This window comes from Thermothielavioides terrestris, chromosome 3 (genome assembly GCF_000226115.1).
Source record: "Thermothielavioides terrestris NRRL 8126 chromosome 3, complete sequence".
Classification (NCBI taxonomy): Eukaryota; Fungi; Ascomycota; class Sordariomycetes; order Sordariales; family Chaetomiaceae; genus Thermothielavioides; species Thermothielavioides terrestris.
Genome location: NC_016459.1, coordinates 4603534 through 4619450, shown reverse-complemented (window position 1 = coordinate 4619450; position 15917 = coordinate 4603534). Strand labels below are relative to the sequence as shown.

Here is a 15917-nt window from a genome sequence, read left to right as displayed (position 1 = left end):
GCCAGTCAGAGGAGACCGTTTCCCCTTGGCTAGCTCCGTTGCCACTTCCTGCATGCCGTGGTCGTATTAGCATTGGCATGCAACCCCTCGTGCTCATGTGGCTGGGTCCTCGTCGACGGACGGCCCTCCGCTGCGCTCTCGCGAGGGAGTGTGTTTGCGTCCGTCCTGCGGGTTGAATTAAATCACCGGTGCCGTTGGTTGCGCTGGCTGCTGCCGTCGGATCCAGGTCCCCGGAAACACTCGAGTGCTACGGTAGCACTGTTCAGATTCTGTGTTTTCTTTTCGTCGTCGACATGGCCACCTTCACAAGAATCGAGGACGGCGACAGCCCCTCCATCACCATCCACCCCGACCACAAGATCGCCAAGATCGACGACAAGATCTATGGCGGCTTCACCGAGTAAGAGCGTACCACCGCATTATGACCTCCTGGCTTTTCTGTCCTTGCGCTGACCCGCGGTCCGACTGCACGCAGACATATGGGCCGATGCATCTACGGGGGCATCTACGACCCGGGCAACCCGCTCTCGGACGAGAATGGCTTCCGCAAGGATGTCATCGAGGCTCTCAAGGAGCTGAAGGTGCCGGTGGTCCGCTATCCCGGCGGGAACTTCGTTGCCACATACCACTGGCTCGACGGCGTTGGTCCGAAAGAAAACAGGCCGAGCCGGTGAGACCGAACCTCCTCGTCCCTCCGCGTCGAGGCCGCGAGCGTCGCCGGCCGACCCAGCCCGTAGCTGACCGACCATTTGCGCTGTGGACAGACCAGAGCTGGCCTGGATCGGCACCGAGACCAACGAGTTCGGCACGGACGAGTTCATGAAGTGGTGTGAACTCGTCGGCTGCGAGCCATACCTGTGTCTGAATTTCGGCACCGGCACTCTGGACGAAGGTGGGCTCCCCCATTCCTGTCCCGTCTGTGCTGGGGGCATCAAGGCCTGAGCTGATCATCTGCCTGGCGCAGCCCTCGCCTGGCTCGAATACTGCAACTCGGATCGCAACACGTATTATGCCAACCTCCGCCGCAAGAATGGTCGCGAGAAGCCGTACAATGTACGTACAGTCTAGTCTCCGTCTTCCTGCCGATCAAGCAGTGCTGACTTGACGGGTACGCGTCACAGGTCAAGTACTGGGCCCTCGGGAACGAGTGTTGGGGCCCGTGGCAGGTCGAGCAGATGACTAAGGAAGACTACGCGAAGAAGGCGTACCAATGGGCCAAGGCGCTCAAGCTCCTCGACCCGAGCATCACGCTGATCCTGTGCGGCGAGACGGGCTACTCGTCCTGGGACCACTACGTGCTGAAGGAGTGCGTCAAGTGGGACGTCCACGGCCTGGGCAACGAGAACACCACCAAGTCGCTTATCGACATGCACAGCATCCACATCTACACGGCCGACAAGGAGCACCTGGCCAACGCGACGGCGCCGCGCAGCGCCGAGCGCGCCATCCAGATGGCCAGCGCGCTGATCGACCTCGCGCGCATCGAGAACAAGGTGCCGGCGACGGTGCCGAAGCAAAAGGTCTGCCTGGACGAGTGGAACGTGTGGGACCCCGCGCGCGCGCCCGGCGAGCAGGGCGCCGAGGAGCAGTACACGCTGTCGGACGCGCTGGCCGTGGCCGTGTTCCTCAACGGCTTCGTGCGCCAGGCGCGCGACCTCGGCATGGCCAACATCGCGCAGTCGGTCAACGTCATCTCGCCGCTCACGACCAGCCCGCGCGGGCTCGTCAAGCAGACCATCTGGTGGCCGCTGCTGCTGTTCAGCCGGTACATGCGCGGGCACACGGTCGCGCTCAACGTGCGGGCGCCCGAGTACGCCGGCCGCACGCAGCCGGCCTGGATCCGCGCCGCCATCGAGACGCCGCTGCTCGACTGCAGCGCCGCGCTGGGCGACGACGGCTACGTCAACCTGGCCGTAGCCAACCTGAGCGAGGACCGGGACTACGAGGTCGCGCTGCACGGGCTGCGGCCGGCCGGCGACGGGAAGGTCGCCGTCTTCACCGTGACGGGCGACAACGTCCACGTCACCAACACGGCCGACGAGCAGAAGGTCGGCATCCGCGAGGGCGAGTGGGACGGCCAGGGCAAGTTCACCTTTGGCAAGCACTCCTTCACCCTGCTGCGGTGGAAGAGCGGAGCATAAAACCGCATCGCCAGTGAGTGGGCACGCAGGTAATGGGTCTCGGCGGGATAGACGGTCACTATAGAACAGGAACTGCTGCGTAGTAATTGATATTCGACGTTTATACGGAGTAATACCCGGCAATCATACCAAGCCACATCGGGTTCTCATGCAGGAGGCTCGACTTAGTGCGCCATCTGCACGCAGGGGGCGGCCCGACCCGAAACCAGGCGCCGCTGCTCGCCGAAACGTGCTCGTCAGAGACCGCAGCTGTTAGCCACATGGTTGGAATCCGGGGCCGGCCCACACCGTGGATCCTAAGCGTAGCTTAATGTCACCCTGGGGCAGGCGTTGCTCGGCACGCCAATGCCGAGCGGCACCTATCAAGGCCCCTCCAGGGCAGTGGTGAGTGAGGACACGGGAGTAGCGTCTGTGGCAAAGTCTCTGGCCGAACGCTTACAGCTTGCCAGCGTGCGTGCGAATAGGAGACGTCAGGCGCCTGCTCGTGCACACAGTCGCTGCAGGAGGTTAGTCCTGGAGCTCAGACGCGGTTTGGGTATGCGATGAGTGACGGAAGCCGTCGAGCCGGACGACCCGAGGCCACGGAGTAGCAAAAATCGCAGGGGGGACCTGCGGCCACCCCGACGACCGAGGCAACAGAAGTATGAACGACCTCACCGACCTGTACCTGGTTCAGTAAGAGCTATGCTGGAAGCGACAGCGAGCCAAACCGGGCGTACTTGTATGCGTACAGTACGGAATGCACCGCCTTGGCGAGGGCCACCATGTGCTTCCTGCGTGGGTTTTCCCGGGTGTAAGAAAAGTCCTGGCCACACCTTTTTTCTGTGAGTGAAATAATCAGGGAGAGAGATGTCTACGTCCCTGGTTGGGGTGTTTGCATACATTATCGCAAAGTCGGAAGAACAACCAGCATTCTCGAGCACATATCCAATTTACTTCCCCTGGCAAATTCGAAAACAACCAACGGTCCCATTCCATATCCTGGCGTGGCTCCCCTGAGACCAATTCACACCACAATTTCCACAAAGACCACCTCTTCACTCCCCAGCCTAGACCTTCTCGACCTCGCCAACGGCGGGCGGCTCGGCCTCGTCCTTGCGCTTGCGCGCCGCCACGGCCTCGACCTCGGCGGCCAGGCGCGAGTCGCCCTTGCGGGTGTTCCAGGGGTACGGCCCGTCGGGAGAGAACATGAGCTCGACCTCCTCGAGCGTCTTGCCGCACGTCTCCGGGTAGGTCACGAAGAACCAGCCCGCGGCGGCGACGCAGAGGACGCCGAAGACGATGAAGATCTTCCACGTGATGTTGACGAATGCCGGCGGCGTGAACATGCCGAGCGCGAAGTTGAACAGCCAGTTGCTCAGCGCGGCCAGCGACATGCCCGTCGCGCGCGTGCCCAGCGACCACACCTCGGCCGCGTAGATCCAGCACCCGGGCGCCAGCGTCAGCGCGTACACCACGATCAGCAGGTACGAGAAGGTGATGACCGTGTTGGCCGGCGCGCCCTTGTGGACCGAGATGACGATGTTGGCGTTGGGCGGGTCGCCCACCCCGCCCGGCACGTAGGTGCTGTGCGCGCCCATGACGCCGCCGACGACGAAGTGGCAGAAGCCCATGCCGAGCGCGCCAAAGATGAGCAGCGAGCGCCGGCCTGTCTGGTCGATGAACAGCCTGGAGGTTGAGGAATGATCAGTCAAGCCCTAGTGGAAATCGGCCCGCCGGGCCCGATCCGAGACCAGAGAGAAAAAAGCAGGAGAGAGATCGTACCACATGATGCCGGTGAAGACGATGAAGACGGCATACTGAATGCCCGAGGTGACCATGGCGACGTTGCCGGTCAGCCCGGCCATGCTAGCGATGTAAGTGAGGTAGTAGACGATGACGTTGGCGCCGGCCAGTTGCTACGTAAGGCGCAGTAGAGGTCAGCAGCCCGTTCTGTCCTGCGAGATTCTGCCTGTGTTAGTTACAGACGGAAACCCACCTGCCAAGCCTGGACCGACATGCCGGCCAGCGTCCGCTTCCACATGCCATTCTTGAAGAACTTCCTCCAGCCGCGGCCGGCCTCGAGCTCAGCGTGCATCACGGTCTGGATCTCCTCCCACTCGGCGATCACCAGCGGGTCGTTGACGTCGCCGTTGGCCTGGATGTTGGCCAGCACCTGGATCGCCTCCTGGTCGCGGCCGACTTTGGCGAGCCAGCGGGGCGAGCGCGGCAGGAAGGGCAGGCCGAGCATGAGGAAGACGCAGGGGATGAACTGGGTGCCCCAGGCGGTGCGGAACGAAGCCGGGCCGTCGATGGACGCGCAGCCGTAGCCGATGAAGTACATGATCAGGATGCCGACCTCGATGGCGAGCTGCTGGATGATGACGATCGAGCCGCGCTTGTCGGCCTTGGCGATCTCGGCGAGGTAGACGGGCACCTGCGACGAGGTGATGCCGACGGTGAAGCCGTTGAGTACGCGGCCGGCGATGAGCTGGCCGTAGTTCTGGCAGGACACTTGGACGGCAGTGCCGATCAGCCAGAAGAGGCAGGCGAACAGGATCGAGTCGCGACGGCCCATCTTGTCGGACAGCGGCCCGGCGACGACCGAGCCGACGACCGAGCCCGCAGCCAGAGCAGAGCCGATGGCGCCCTGGATCACGCCGGCCGGGTTGTTGAAGTAGTCGATGTACTGGCTGGTCACCACAATCGCAGACATGGACGAGATGTCAAAGCCGAACCTGGGGGGTGAGGCAGGACAAGCGGCGTCTGGTTAGCCATAGGAACTACCTCAATCGATGCATCGGGCGGGCCGAGTGGACTGAACTCACAGCATGCCACCCAGGGTCGCGATGATGGCCACCAGGTGGACATTGTAGATAGTCGGCACCTTCGGCAGCTTCATGTTGGCCGATCTTGCAAAAGTGATGTTCCTTGCTGGAATAAGATTCGTGATGGATGTCGGTTGTAGGCAAGGCAGGTTTCGGTGACGAGGTTTAGCTTAAGGGTAGTAACTCGACACAGAAGATGGTCGGAAGTCGGGTATAGTGAGAAAACAGCAGGAAGAGAAAGATGTCAAGACTGTCCACCGCGCGTGCTCAAAACAGGTTGCCTCAGGTCCTTTCCATCGGAACCCTGAACGAGTTGAGAAAAAGGTGATGCTCCAACGGCTAGCACGCCGGCGTTAGGCACTGCAGGGGTGGTGAGTGAACGGCAGGGACAGTAGACTTGTGCATCCAATTGATAAACTGACTGCGTTTCAAAGTCTTCAGCATCGTCGACCTGTGATATGCAAGACGGCAAGAGGCGGTTCCCACGCACCCAAAGTGCTGAACCGGAACCCCAGATCAACGAGGAGGGTGGCATCCTATATATCTCCTGACCCTCCATGCTGGCCTTGGCCGCGTCAACCCGTCCTGGGGAAATCCAGCGTGAACATACACAGTACACAGTACAAGTTTTGAGGGTGTGGAGGCCTTTTGAAGATCACAACAACTGGAGCTCGTGATAGGTGCGCTTATGGACGACTGCTGCGTCCGGTTGTCTGGCTGGCGGGTTGAACTGGCGATAGGTGTCATCACAGCATGATTCTGACGGCCCCGCCCGGCATTTCTTGGCTGTTCCTCTCCACAAAACTCCGGCCTGGCCATGAGCCCTTGTGGGGGCCTCCGGACCGAATGCTACCCTATGTATGCACAGTACGGAGTACTACTCCACCACTCCTTCCTCGTCCCCGGAAAAGCTGGGCTAGGAGCTCCGGAAAAAAAAAAAAGGCGATGTGCCTTCATAGAGCAAAAGGATCCATCCTGGTTTCATAGAACACCCCATGGGGATGGTGGGCCCAGCAATCCGGTGCCCAGAAAGGTCAGGTTATGTTGCTGCTTAACTAGGTATTTGAAGAAGGGCCCGGAGCCACAATTGTCCCAATAACAAACTGGGGTCCCAGAGTTATCAGCTCAGTGGTCTGACACTACTCAACCGGCATACGCCCGCTCAGTAGGTACGGAGTAAAGAAATTGAGTTTTGAAGGGCTTTGACTCCAACTGACAGTGATTTGCTCGAATTGAACGAACAAGGCTGCCGGTAACCGGTAAGACTCGCCCGACGTCTAGCGGCATCAGCCTGCCACATCGCTACCGGTCTGGCACCGTCACACTTCGCACGATCAGACGATACCAGAAATTGCATGATTTCTCGGACGAGGCGAGGGAAGGTTAGGTCTACCGAGCTGTTGTTGCCGAAGCTAACCTTCGCCCGACTGGTTCGCGAGAACTGCACATCGGGTTACAGCATGATCCTTCTCATCACAATCCCAACCCGCCTCCACGAAGCCATCCATACCGGGATTTATCAGCCTCTTTCTTCTCCAACTCGTCAAAGCTGTAGAAAAGTTGGAGCATAGTCCCTGCTAGTACCGATTGAGCAAACAAGGCACATCCTAAGGCTAACAAACCCTTCGACAAATGGCGCATGGAGGTACTTTTCGACTTCAGACAACGGGGACGACTTGGCAGACAAGAATGATGCTAGCAGAACCTCCAAAGAACACGACAGAGCAAGAGCTTTGGGGGAAGCAGAGTCGTGTAAAGAATATCTGGTCGTCTTGCTTGACCATCCCTACCATAGTGGGAAAATGTAGCACCCAGTAATTGTTCTTTGCCTTCCAGAATACCAAGATGCATTCCAACATCCAGGAATGATTCCGCTCACAGGAATCATTCCAAGCCCCCCCACTTATCCTACCTCTTTAATTGGCTAAATTCGAACATCGAGACATCAACACTAAGAAGTGTATCCTACCTTCCTAATATAGATAGTAGGCAATTGCAACTTCCATCTTTATAGACTACTCCCAACACTTCTACCGCTCCTAACACTTCCTTACACTTCCACTGCTTCCAACCTCCACCACTGCCATCACTGCCATTACGGGGCACCTCCACCGCTTCCAATACCTCTATCACAGCTATTACGGCCATCACTGCCATCACACCTCCACTACTTCCATCACTGCTATCACACCTCCACCGCTTCCAACACCTCCATCACAGCTATCACGGCTATCACTGCTATCACACCTCTACCGCTTCCATCACTGCCATCACACCTCCACCGCTTCCAACACCTCTATCGTAGCCATCACGGCCATCACTGCCATTACACCTCCACCGCTTCTAACACCTCTATCACAGCCATCACGGCCATCACTGCCATCACTGCCATCACTGCCATCACTGCCATCACTGCTATCACTGCCATCACTGCCATCACTGCTATCACACCTCCACCACTTCTATCACTGCCATCACACCTCCACCGCTTCCGACACCTCCATTATAGCTACACCGCAACGCAATACAACGCAATGTATCGCATCGCACCGCAATGCAGTGTAGGCAGCGGTATAAGCGGGTACGGGTAGTAGTATAGGCGGGTAGGTACCGTAGGTAGCAGTGCAAACCCAGGATATAGGGCCCTGTAAATATAGCGCATTATAGGGGGCGCTTGCTGACTAAGTATAGCCGGAATGATTCCTATATACTGGAATGCTTATAAAGGTCTGGAAGGCATCTTGATACAATTGTCAAAACTTTTCAGGCTATGATTCTAGCGCCTACAATGGTTCTGACCCACTAGAGAACCCCGCTGCGGTATCTTCGTCCGAAAACCGCACACCTTTGGACGGTCCCGGAGCGCTTTGTTAGTGGTGGAGACATTAATCCTGTATGTCGCTTTTGGGTCATCGAAATAATCGCTACGCGATGACAACATGACGTCGCCACTTTGGATTGGATTTGTGGTTGAGCAGCCCGTGCTGGTGGCTCGTCGATGGGTCAGTGAAGGATGACCCAGGAGAACACCATCGCCTATACACTCGCATTGTTGTAGCACAAGGCGGTCCACAATGTCAATGCATCTGCACCAAGATCACCTCAAGATTGGGATCAGAACCGGCTCAACGGCAGGTGCAGGCACAGGCTCGATCATGCGGGAAGCCTGGCATTGGCGTGTCGAACCGCGGCAGATGGAGTGCCGCCCGGCATTCCACGAGATGGGGTAGGTGCAATTGCAGAACCATTTCTGGCAAATTGGATTCTGGAAGACAACGTCTCCGATAGAGATTTAGAGAGCCCAGGCTGCTTGTCGACGCCCGCCTGAGACCTTAGACATTCATTAAACACTGCTGGCAGATCTTTTGCTCCTCTCCTTGTACGCCAGGGAAGTCGCTGCGCAGCCGCGTCGTCATGCAGCGAAAGCAGACCTTGCGCTGCCCTAGTGGATCAGGATCCCCGTTAGCATGGGTGCAGTAAAAGCAGAACCCAGTGACGATGTCGATAAGCTCGAGAAGGCGTGCCATTGTTGTCAGGGGCTCCCGCGGAGGCAGTAAAGGCAGGACTAGCAGCAGAAGGATTGCCAGCTCCAAAACTGGGAGCCATTGGGAGAGGAGTGCCAGCCATCGCCTAGAAAGCCTCTTGACCCCGGGCAAGGCGACGCAGTCCTTAAACGGCGGCTGGCCTGGGTACAGTGGAGGCAAAACCCAGTGATGCGGCGGATAATGAGCTGCGGAGGCTATCACAATTCGCGGAAGCTGGCAGGGCTCACCCTCATCGCTCATTGATGAGGCATTCGGGACAAGTCACAGTATTGAAGGGCACATATTGGGAGAAAAACAATACATTACCTTGTATTTACATTTTCGAACCGCTGGCCGGGGCGGTTCCTGCCCATTGTTGGGCCCCATTCTAGTTGAAGTCCAGAGAAAATGCATCAATCATTCATATTTATAGAGAAGAGAAAAAAAAACTAAAAAAAACAGAGAAACCATCCCATCTCCCACTGATCCTCCATCACCCTCCGCCCTCCTCCCCCCTTCGCACCCCCCACCCCTCGCCACCCCGACGGCGTCCCCCCCGCCGCGCACCCCAACCACTCGCGGGGCTCAGTACCCCCGGCGCAACCGCCGCTCGGCGCGGATCTGCGCGGGCGTCGGCGACGCCGCACAGATCTGCGCCAGCGGCAGCTGGCCGGGCTCCCGCACGAGGCGGAAGACGAGGCACTCCTCGCCGCGGTGGTCGGGCGCGCGGCGGGAGGCGACGACGCGGTAGAGCCCGTCGTAGCGGATGCCGACGGGCGGGGCGAGGGCGTGGGCGCGGGCGCCCGCGCCGCGCAGCACGCGCACCGGCGCGCCGGTCCGCAGCGACGTCTGCAGCGCGCGCGTGTCCGACGACGGCGCGGCCGCCGGCGAGTCCGACGCGTACTGCACCGTGTGGCCGTTGTCCGCGTCGAGGTGCGCGTAGGTGGCGCGCGCGCGTCCCGAGATGACGATCGAGAAGGCGCCCTGCGTCGCGCTGCCCGAGATGCCGCGGATGGTCTGGCCGTGCGCGCCGTGGAAGACCGCCAGCGCCTGCAGCGGCCACCAGGCGCCTGGGACCAGGCCGTTGGCGCCGATTACGCGCGCGTCGCGCTTCTGGTGCATGTACCGCGGGTCGTAGCGGTACGTGGGCCGGTTGCCAGGGCCGCGCACCATGTACATGCCGTGCATGATGCCGTTGGTGCCCCAGATGGGGTGGTTGGCCGGCGGGAGACGGTTGCCGTTGGCGTCGGTGTTGGAGCCCGGGGCCGGGACGGGGGCGGAGACGGCGTTGTTGGCGGTGCTGGCGACGTTTGCAGGGGCGGCGTTGGCCGGTGCAGCGTTGGCCGGCGCAGCGTTGGCTGGGACAGCGTTGGCTGGGACGGCGTTGGCTGGGACGGCGTTGGCAGGTGCGGCGTGGGCCGGTGCGGCGTTTGCTGAGACGGCGTTGGCGGGGGCAGCACTGCTCGGGCCGGCGTTGGTAGAGGCCGTGTTGGCAGTGGAGGTGGGAGCGATGGTGGCGGCGGCTGCGGCTGCGGCGGCTGCGTTGGCTGCGTTGGCGGCGCTGTTGGTGTTGTTGCCGCCCGCACCCCAGTTGGCGCGGTCGAACAGGGCAAAGACGGTGGCAGCGGTGCGCGAGATGTCGGCGGGCACGTACTCTCGGTGCGTGTCCTTGAACAGCAGCTGCAGGGCTTTGTCGATCATGTTCTGGCGTGCCCTGAGCTGCGAGATCGGGCCGCTGTACTGGAACTCCAGGTACCACAGGAAGGCCCGGACATCCTCCCTGCGGTTGTGGAGCTCGGCTTCAGGGACGTTGCCCTCCTGGTGGTGCCTCCTGGACCGGGCAATCAATCCGCAGATCTGCATCCTGCCCTGCTCAAGTGAGCCGGTCCAGGCTCGCACCGTGGTGTTGTTGGCGCGGGCGGGGATGGCGGCGGGGGCGGTGGCAGCTGCGGGGGCGGCAGCAGTGGCGGCGGCGGCAGTCGACGCGGCAGCAGAAGCCGAGTTGGCGGGAGCCGGAGATTGAGGATTGGCCGGATTGGCCAGACCGGACGGAGCGGCAGGCACGGCCCCACCCGGCACGGCCCCACCCACACCGGGAGCCGACTGAGCCCGGACCGAACCAGAAACGGAAACCGGTACTTCGGCCATCTTGACGCCTGGGCGGTTCTCTGATTTCGACGCAGAAATTGACTTGGGCGAAAAACGTTGTTTTGACAGCAGGCGAATTAGCTATGCCGCCGTGCTTGTGGTGAAAAGGCCCGTCGAGACGGAATAAGCGGTCGTGACAGAAGAGACGATCGCGACGGAATGAGTGGTTGCGACGAAGGACGTGATCGAGAGAATGGGAAGTTGGAGACGAGAAGCCGAACTTGAACCTTTGAACCTTTGAGACGAGATTTGAGCCGAGAAACACTGTGCAAAGCAGCAGTGCTGTGATCGCCTTGGTTGCCAACTTGGAGGAACTGGGTAGAAGCGAAGAAACTCGATCTTTGTGGTGTCCGCTCTGCCTGGCAGCACTAAGTGCGGTCAGCTCCGGCACACTGGCGCACAACGACGCGCAAAGCGATCGCAAACTTGGATGTAGAGTGATGAAGACGTGAAATTACCTTGATGACAACGGCTGTAATGGTTCTCCTTGCTGTTTCGTCGCAAGAGAATGCTGTTATGACAATTCCGTCCGTTGGAAGCTTGAGTGATCGCTTGTGACGATTCCGTCTGTTGGAGAGTTGAGCGATCGCTTCAAGTTGCGACGACAGCGGCGGAAAGTTAAAACGTGGGGAGGAGACTCGCAAATTGTCGAGAAATAGAAAAGTTCCCGGCCTGATGGCGGAACGGAGGAACAGAGGAACAGAGAAACAGAGGAAGTTTTGGGTGTGTGTGTGTGCAAAATGTGGGTGACAAGGTTCTCGAAGCAGGCGAGATGGTCTTGAAGGAGGCCAGATGGTCTTCAAGAGGGCGAGATGGTCTTGAAGAAGGAGAGATGGTCCTCAAGAGGCCAAGATGGGCTTGAAGAAGGCGAGATGGTCCTGAAGAAGTCGAGATGGACTTGAAGAGGGTGAAGTGGGTGTGCAGGGACTTCTGGGAGACCTTGAAGAAGTGGTGGAACAGGCGAGTGAGCGGAAAGCGGAAAAGCCTAAGTAGTTGCTGAGGCGGGAAGAGTTCGGAGGCCGAGCCGCAGTCGATGGATGAACAGAACGGGCGGCGGCGGAAGCGGCGGCACCGTAAGCGTGAAGCTCGGAAGATGGCGGGACCAGACGGAGCCGGAAAAGAGGGGCGAGCCGGGGCCGGGAGAAAAGCCCAAGCTCGGAAGCCGGCGGAATCGGCGGAAGTGGTCGATGCAGCTGGGTTCACGGGCCCGGCGGGGGCCCGGTCCGGGGCCCGGTCCGGGGGCCGAGGGGCAGGCGGCACCGGGCACCCGGGCAACCAGCGCCAACCCCCAGAAAGTCCTGAACACTGACTTGCGATGTGCTTGTGACCCAGGCCAACCGGCTTCAGCGGAACAGCATATCGTCCTCCCCTCGGCGCCTCACGTCCTGCACTAGCCAGGATACCTCGACAACTTCAGGCCAGAATCGAAGGCCAATACTGTTGTCTGTCGAAAGTTGCCAGAGGGACTCTTAGGTTGACGTGTTTCCCAAGAGACTATTATCGTGACCGGCTTAAACGAGACAGTCACAGAAGCAGTGCGGCACCAGAAAAGGATGCTGACTCCAGGAGCTCGTTGTTCCCAAGCCCTTGTCTAGTTCGGTCGACTGCCTCTCACCCAAGCAGGGCCTGGCTCAGGCTATTATGCTAGTTATTGCACGGCTGGGCTGCTACACATCGTTTTAGTGTCGCCCAAGTGAAAGCCAGTGTTATGTAAAGCCACGCCTAAGACAACACGCCTGAAAGCGGTCGCCAAGGTACCTTATCACTCGTTGACAAACATGAAACGAGTATCGCGGCGAGTTGGCCTCTTACGAATTGTGCTTTACAGCTGCCTAGCCGTATCTAGGTATGCGCAATCCGCAGAGGGTATGTTGGCCAGAGAGTTTTTTCCAGAGAGTTTTTTGTCTCCGAAGGTTTATATTAGACCACATCCACCACGCCGCTGGCACTACGTGACAGGGTTGGTAGTTGAGAAGTCTTGAATATAATATTCCAAGCCGAGGTTGAGATTTCTTTGGTGTACTGAATATTTGACTGGTCTTGGCTGGTGACCGCTCCGGTGGTGACTAAGCAGCGGAGGACCGGAAATTAGCAAAAGGAAGAAGAAGAAATGCTTGGGAACGGGAGGGGTGCGCGCTGATTTATACCCAAACGAAGAGGCCCGTGCACATGATGAGTCATAAAGTATCATACATCTATATTCAAATATTATTTGAAAGATTATTATTATTATTTCTATTTTATTATAATTATTATTATTTGTTACCCTAAAGGAGTAAAATTAACAATAATAATATTATTAAATACTGTAATAATATTAAATATAATAATAATAGTTAAATAAAAGATATCTCTTTTTCTTTTATCTAATGATTGGACACTTCGTCATGCCCTGACCTCAGCGCGAGGCGCTCTGTTTGTGTCTCGTCTGCCTTCTCGTGTTGCATTCTCTGATACTTTTCCCCTGAATTTCAGCTTGCACTCCAGAGGTCGGGATCAAGCAGAGCATATGGTCGGCTTGAGATGTCTAAATGGACAACGAAACAAGTTCAAAGATCTGGACAAATGTTTGCGGCCGTGTCACCGGCAGTTCGAGCGGCGTCCTGTCGGCGCAAATAGAGAGGCCATGACGTATGCACATTCAGGAATTCAATCTACCACAAGTTCAAGTACGTCATATCCTCTCGCCACAGCGGTCTGTTTTTCTGGCACCAACTCCTTCTCTGGCTAGCCGACTGCCCAGTAGACTACCTTCTGTCGACCGCTGCTGGTGATTCCCCATCAGATGTACGCCTGCAGACTCGGCAACACTTTCTGATACGCAACACCACTCGGCGGTTCCCTACGAAAGCAAGATGTCAGTCGAACGGGAGCAACCCACTTCAGAGACAACTGGCACGGCAAGAGAAAAACGAAGGGGGAAGAGGTAACGAAAAAAAAAGAAAAGAAAAGAAAAAAAGAAAAAAAAAAAAAGAAAAGAACAGAAAAAAAGAAAAAAAAAACGAAAAAAAAAGGCAAAAGAAAGAAGGGGAGACAACGCACATCCCATAGATATACGACCCCCACCAGGGCCCAGCACCCCACCAGAGCCAGCCCAGCCAGACGTCCGAGTTGCTGGCCATGTCGCCCAGCATGCCGGTCAGCGCGGCGATGCACTGCGCGTTGGCGCCGCCCGCCGTCTCGCCCAGCACGCCCTTCTTGCCCTGCGCCTTGAGCCAGGCGGTCGCGTCGCGGATGCGCTCCTGCCCGATCGTCGCCGACACGCACGTCTCGGACGTGCCCGACCCGTCCGAGTCCAGGTACTGGTGCATCTCGTACACCAGCTTGTCCTGCGGGTCCGTCAGGCTCGCCAGGCTCTGGCCGTTGCCGGAGGAGGTCTGCATTGTCAGGCATTGTTAGTCCGTCCGTGTCGATGCCGGTACACCTGCTGCCACGGGTTGGGTGCAAGGAGTAATAAACGGAGTAGAGGAGAAGGTAGGGGGGGTATGTACCCAAGTCCATGCGCCGGTCCAGGAGTTGCCCTCGACAAAAATGTACTGCGACGTCGCGCCCGCCCCGCGGATGCCGTCGATGGCCGCCTGGTTGAGCCGCGCCACCAGCGAGTTGTCCATGTCGTGGTACTCGTTGTTGGTGTCGAAGATGACCTTGTCGTTGCTGGCGAACAGCTTGGCCGTCGTCGCCCACCAGGCCTTGAAGCCGTCGACGTCGCTAATGATGTTGTTGTAATACCGGCCTGGGGAGATGGTTACCAATGAGCTCAACTTCAATAACTCGGACAGAAGCGAAGATTGCGTGGTCAAGTCCCTACCGAAGTTGTGAGGGTCGACGACGGCGTAGGCCCCTTTGCCGGTGATGTATGAGACGATCTGCAGATATTCAGTGAGCTTCAGGGCCGGAAGGGTCAGTTACTAGTGATCTGCGCCTCCGCATACATCAGTCAGCCCTTGGGCGTACGTCTCGTTGATGCTGCCAGTCAACTTGGTGGGGATGAGACGCTCCCTGCCGAGTTGTGTTAGCCGCCATTCTGTCTGTTGTACCAGTTCATCCCTTTTCGGTCACCTAGGGGAGCGCAACTCACATCATAATGGGAATTCGGAAGGTGTTCATTCCTTTGCTCATGAGCGTCTGTGGCCTGATTAGCTTCCTCATTTACAGGTTGAGTAAACAACCCAACAGCCTCTATGGTCCTTGCATACGTCAATGCTGGACCTGACCGGCCAGGTGTAGTCCTTGCCAAGTTGGCCTGGAAGCGCCTTGTTGCCGAACTCAGCTCCAGACTCGTTGGCGCCGACGAACTTGAACTTGCTGGAGCGCTTGCCCGTCTTTGCAGTCGGGGTTGGGACATCGGCAGCTGGAGCTGCGAGCGCCGAGGCGGCCGCAGCAGCGCCAAGAACGATATTGCAAAGCTTCATGGTCGTTGCCTCAAGTGATCGGCTGGGCGTTTCGGTGTCCCTGGTGGACGAACCTTCGAGGGTTGCCGGCCTGCTTATACCTCTGCCTCAGCATCGCTGTCGAGGCATCACAATCTGCTCGGAAATGTCTCCTCCGCTGTGGCAACCAGGTTAAAAACACTTGAATTTATTAAAGGCCTCGATATTTAACTTGCATTCCGCCATGTTGTCCCCGAGCGGTAATCTGTTGACTATCTGGCCCCGGGAGACGGCTTGGTGTAATGACTTCCTCTGCGTCAGACACGGTTGGAGTCGCTTCTCGATCCACGCCCAAATAGCCAGGACGTCGAAAGGCCCGACTTTGTGGGGTGTTATTTGTTATGTTGCCTAAATGGAGATGCCTCTTCCGCCCTCTTGAAAATAGCCGGAGACAGTTCACATGACGCCGGGGGCCGGCAAGCTCAGGCACCGTTGGAGACCGCTAGTACGGCCTCGATGAAAAGATAAATCCAGGGGAAAACTTGCACGTCCGTGGCACTGGGGAGTTCAATGACAATCTCGATCTGCATGCAATTCACGAGAACAACTCCAGAGTTACGAAGAAGAGGAAACGAAGCAACACAAAGCGCAGCCAGCACAACCGAGTGTGCCTGATTCATTCGTTCGCTTCTTGAGAATAGACGAGGAAGAAAAGACAGGGGCAAAGAGACCTAGGAAAGGTGAGAGAACAGGAGTTGGATAAGAAAAAGGAGAGAAGAACCAGGTCCACCCAGAAGACTCCGGCGCAGAAGCCAACGGATAACAGGTTTTGGTATGTCCTACCCGATCAATCATTCCCCAGAGTGCATAATGGCGCAAAGAAATAGAAGTAACGGCCCTGGAAAGCTCGCGACACATACGGGGACC

The 15917-nt window shown here is 58.0% G+C and overlaps 5 protein-coding genes across 5 annotated transcripts; 2 read left to right on the top strand and 3 right to left on the bottom strand.

Annotated features, from left to right (window-relative positions):
* The first annotated feature begins 145 nt into the window (after positions 1-145).
* THITE_2118062 (glycoside hydrolase family 51 protein) lies at positions 146-2191 on the top strand. The gene is made up of 5 exons (XM_003654811.1): positions 146-400; positions 476-670; positions 765-892; positions 965-1053; positions 1122-2191. The coding sequence occupies exons 1-5, from the start codon at positions 294-296 to the stop codon at positions 2139-2141; spliced, it is 1539 nt and encodes a 512-aa protein (XP_003654859.1). The 5' UTR covers positions 146-293; the 3' UTR covers positions 2142-2191.
* Positions 2192-3190: 999 nt separating this feature from the next.
* Positions 3191-5425, bottom strand: THITE_76090 (uncharacterized protein; the record flags this gene model as incomplete). Its single annotated transcript, XM_003654810.1, has 4 exons — positions 4949-5425; positions 4120-4858; positions 3906-4039; positions 3191-3809 (listed from the first exon to the last, which is right to left on the bottom strand). The coding sequence occupies exons 1-4, from the start codon at positions 5020-5022 to the stop codon at positions 3191-3193; spliced, it is 1566 nt and encodes a 521-aa protein (XP_003654858.1). The 5' UTR covers positions 5023-5425.
* A 3632-nt stretch (positions 5426-9057) lies between these two features.
* THITE_2151093 (uncharacterized protein) lies at positions 9058-10620 on the bottom strand (the record flags this gene model as incomplete). Its single annotated transcript, XM_003654809.1, has 1 exon — positions 9058-10620. One exon carries the CDS (start codon positions 10618-10620, stop codon positions 9058-9060), a length of 1563 nt encoding a protein of 520 aa, XP_003654857.1.
* An 892-nt stretch (positions 10621-11512) lies between these two features.
* On the top strand, positions 11513-12014 carry THITE_159801 (uncharacterized protein; the record flags this gene model as incomplete). The annotated part of the gene is made up of 2 exons (XM_003654808.1): positions 11513-11568; positions 11666-12014. The coding sequence occupies 2 exons, from the start codon at positions 11513-11515 to the stop codon at positions 12012-12014; spliced, it is 405 nt and encodes a 134-aa protein (XP_003654856.1).
* A 1387-nt stretch (positions 12015-13401) lies between these two features.
* On the bottom strand, positions 13402-15032 carry THITE_124883 (glycoside hydrolase family 5 protein; the record flags this gene model as incomplete). Its single annotated transcript, XM_003654807.1, has 7 exons — positions 13402-13462; positions 13663-13997; positions 14112-14353; positions 14429-14486; positions 14553-14619; positions 14699-14745; positions 14817-15032. 7 exons carry the CDS (start codon positions 15030-15032, stop codon positions 13402-13404), a joined length of 1026 nt encoding a protein of 341 aa, XP_003654855.1.
* Between the last annotated feature and the right edge of the window lie 885 nt (positions 15033-15917).

Excerpts from the sequence above, each read along its gene's own strand:
- THITE_2118062 (XM_003654811.1), top strand. The coding sequence starts at position 294 with ATGGCCACCTTCACAAGAATCGAGGACGGCGACAGCCCCTCCATCACC. Across the intron at positions 401-475 it reads ATCTATGGCGGCTTCACCGA|ACATATGGGCCGATGCATCT; the intron begins GTAAGAGCGTAC and ends GACTGCACGCAG. Across the intron at positions 671-764 it reads AAAGAAAACAGGCCGAGCCG|ACCAGAGCTGGCCTGGATCG; the intron begins GTGAGACCGAAC and ends CGCTGTGGACAG.